This window comes from Monopterus albus, unplaced genomic scaffold (genome assembly GCF_001952655.1).
Source record: "Monopterus albus unplaced genomic scaffold, M_albus_1.0 scaffold98.1, whole genome shotgun sequence".
Classification (NCBI taxonomy): Eukaryota; Metazoa; Chordata; class Actinopteri; order Synbranchiformes; family Synbranchidae; genus Monopterus; species Monopterus albus.
Genome location: NW_018127978.1, coordinates 2,570,543 through 2,572,484, shown reverse-complemented (window position 1 = coordinate 2,572,484; position 1,942 = coordinate 2,570,543). Strand labels below are relative to the sequence as shown.

The 1,942-nt window shown below is 41.9% G+C and overlaps 1 protein-coding gene across 1 annotated transcript in view; it reads right to left on the bottom strand.

Moving 5' to 3' along the window:
- Positions 1 to 1,942, bottom strand: part of LOC109965286 (protein FAM107A) — a 23,366-nt gene that overhangs the window by 7,449 nt on the left and 13,975 nt on the right. The window contains exon 4 of the mRNA XM_020609167.1: positions 385 to 526. Coding sequence (XP_020464823.1) covers positions 385 to 526 — 142 coding nt within the window. The remainder of the gene's footprint in view (positions 1 to 384; positions 527 to 1,942) is intronic.

Sequence of the window (1,942 nt, the reverse complement as noted above, 5' to 3'; positions counted from 1 at the left end):
GAGACAAACAATACAAAAGAAAAGCAGAAATGTACCAAAATAAAAACCTGGAACAAGAAAAACAGTCAACCATGACATAAACTAATTCTTAACTTTGACTTTTGAAGCTTGACTTTTGAAGCTTGACTTGCTGTAAACACAGCTCATACTCCTGATAATAATGACCAAAATGTATAATGTGAAGAACTATTTTACAGTTAACAATAGTTGCCTAATGGCTTTGGACCCTTGCAACTACTTGTGACTATATAATTTTTTAATGTTTTTTTGATCCCTTCATGCAGTTCATTTGATGATTACAATGACTGCCCACTTGAATGAAAAAAAATTAAGTATTTTCTGCAACTGTGAACATCCTTTCAACCTATAAATAGGATCTATTACCTCAAGTTGTTTTTGCTGACGTCTGAGCAGCATATCCTCTAGAGGAGTCCTACTCTGTCCCTCTTCCTCCTGGTCACTCTGCACCCTCTTTCTCCGCTCCAGCACCTGCTGGAGTTCTGATCTGCTGTTCAGCACCATACCCCTTTGTCCAAAGAGGAAGAGACAGTGCTGGAGTTAGATATAGTGGAAAAGTCAAAAGACAGGTGGTTTATAGACACTATAGGTGAATCCCATTCCCCTTATTTTATTGCTCCTTGATCCTCACTCAGTGTGGAATTTGCTCTGGTCCACCATAATGAAGGGCATCCCAAAGTTCTTATTTCTTCTCTGAGGAGCAAGGAGGCTGCCTAGAGGAACTATAACTGAGGATACACAGGTGCATCCTTTGCAGAGGTTTGTTACAGACTGACATGGAAATCAGTTTGTGATAGACACATCATATAAAGGATCAGAGGAAAGGACATCTCATCTCCGTTTAAATGTTTTTCCGCAGTTCAGCTCTCCTTGCAGTTTCTCCTTGTAACTAAGGATGCAAGGAAAAGACACAAATGAGGGAAATGTGGCAATAACGCAGACGTTTACTGCTCCTCTTGTCTGTTCTACGATTTTTCACATCTTCTACATTTTCAAGTCTTTGAACAAATTCTACAACTATTAAAATGCCTCCAAGAGGCAAAAGAGCTAATAAATCAGAAGCGAACGAGGATGTTGAGGCAGAAGAGGATTATATTTCAGCGGCGCAAGTAACAGAGATGTTGAGTCAGCAGAAGCAGATGTACACCGCACTGTTGAGCCAACAACAAGACAACTTCAAAGGTTTTGTGCAACTACTTATGGAGACAAATAACAAGAGACTCGACGACATGACCAGAGAAATACAGGAGATAAAAACGAGTTTGCAGTTTACCCAACGAGATGTGGATGTGATTAAAGCAGCCATGGGTGAACAGAAAATACAAACCAAGGAAACAAGGGATGATGTCTACAAAACTTGTGAGAGTCTAATAGCCATAATGGATAAAATGGAGCATTTGGAAGTACAGTCCAAGCGAAAAAACCTGATCTTCGAGGGAATCAAGGAGTCAGCTGGAGAAACCTGGACGGATGCGGAATGGAAGGTGAAGGAAATATTAATGGATAAACTGCAAATTCATCAAGAAATTGAGATGGAGCGGGTTCACAGAGTCGGGAAACCTTCTGATTGGGGACCGAGGGGGGTGATGGTAAAGTTGATGAAAGAGAAAGATAAGGCACACATACTGCAACAAGCAAAGAAGCTTAAAGGATCTAATATTTATATAAATGAAGATGACACCGAGTCTGTGAGGAAGAGAAGAAGGGAGTTGATGCCGAAGTTAAGGGAGGCCAGGGACAGGGGAAACATCGCGTTCCTGCGGTATGACTGACTAGTGACCCGACCTCGGAACCAGAATCCAGGACCCATGACCAGCATGCCGAGGACCAGTATGCCAAGACAAGGAGAGTATGAAGGGGTCGCTGGACCCTCAGCTGTATGAATAAACACGCAGGTATATTGATATCTGCGAGGGCAGATGAG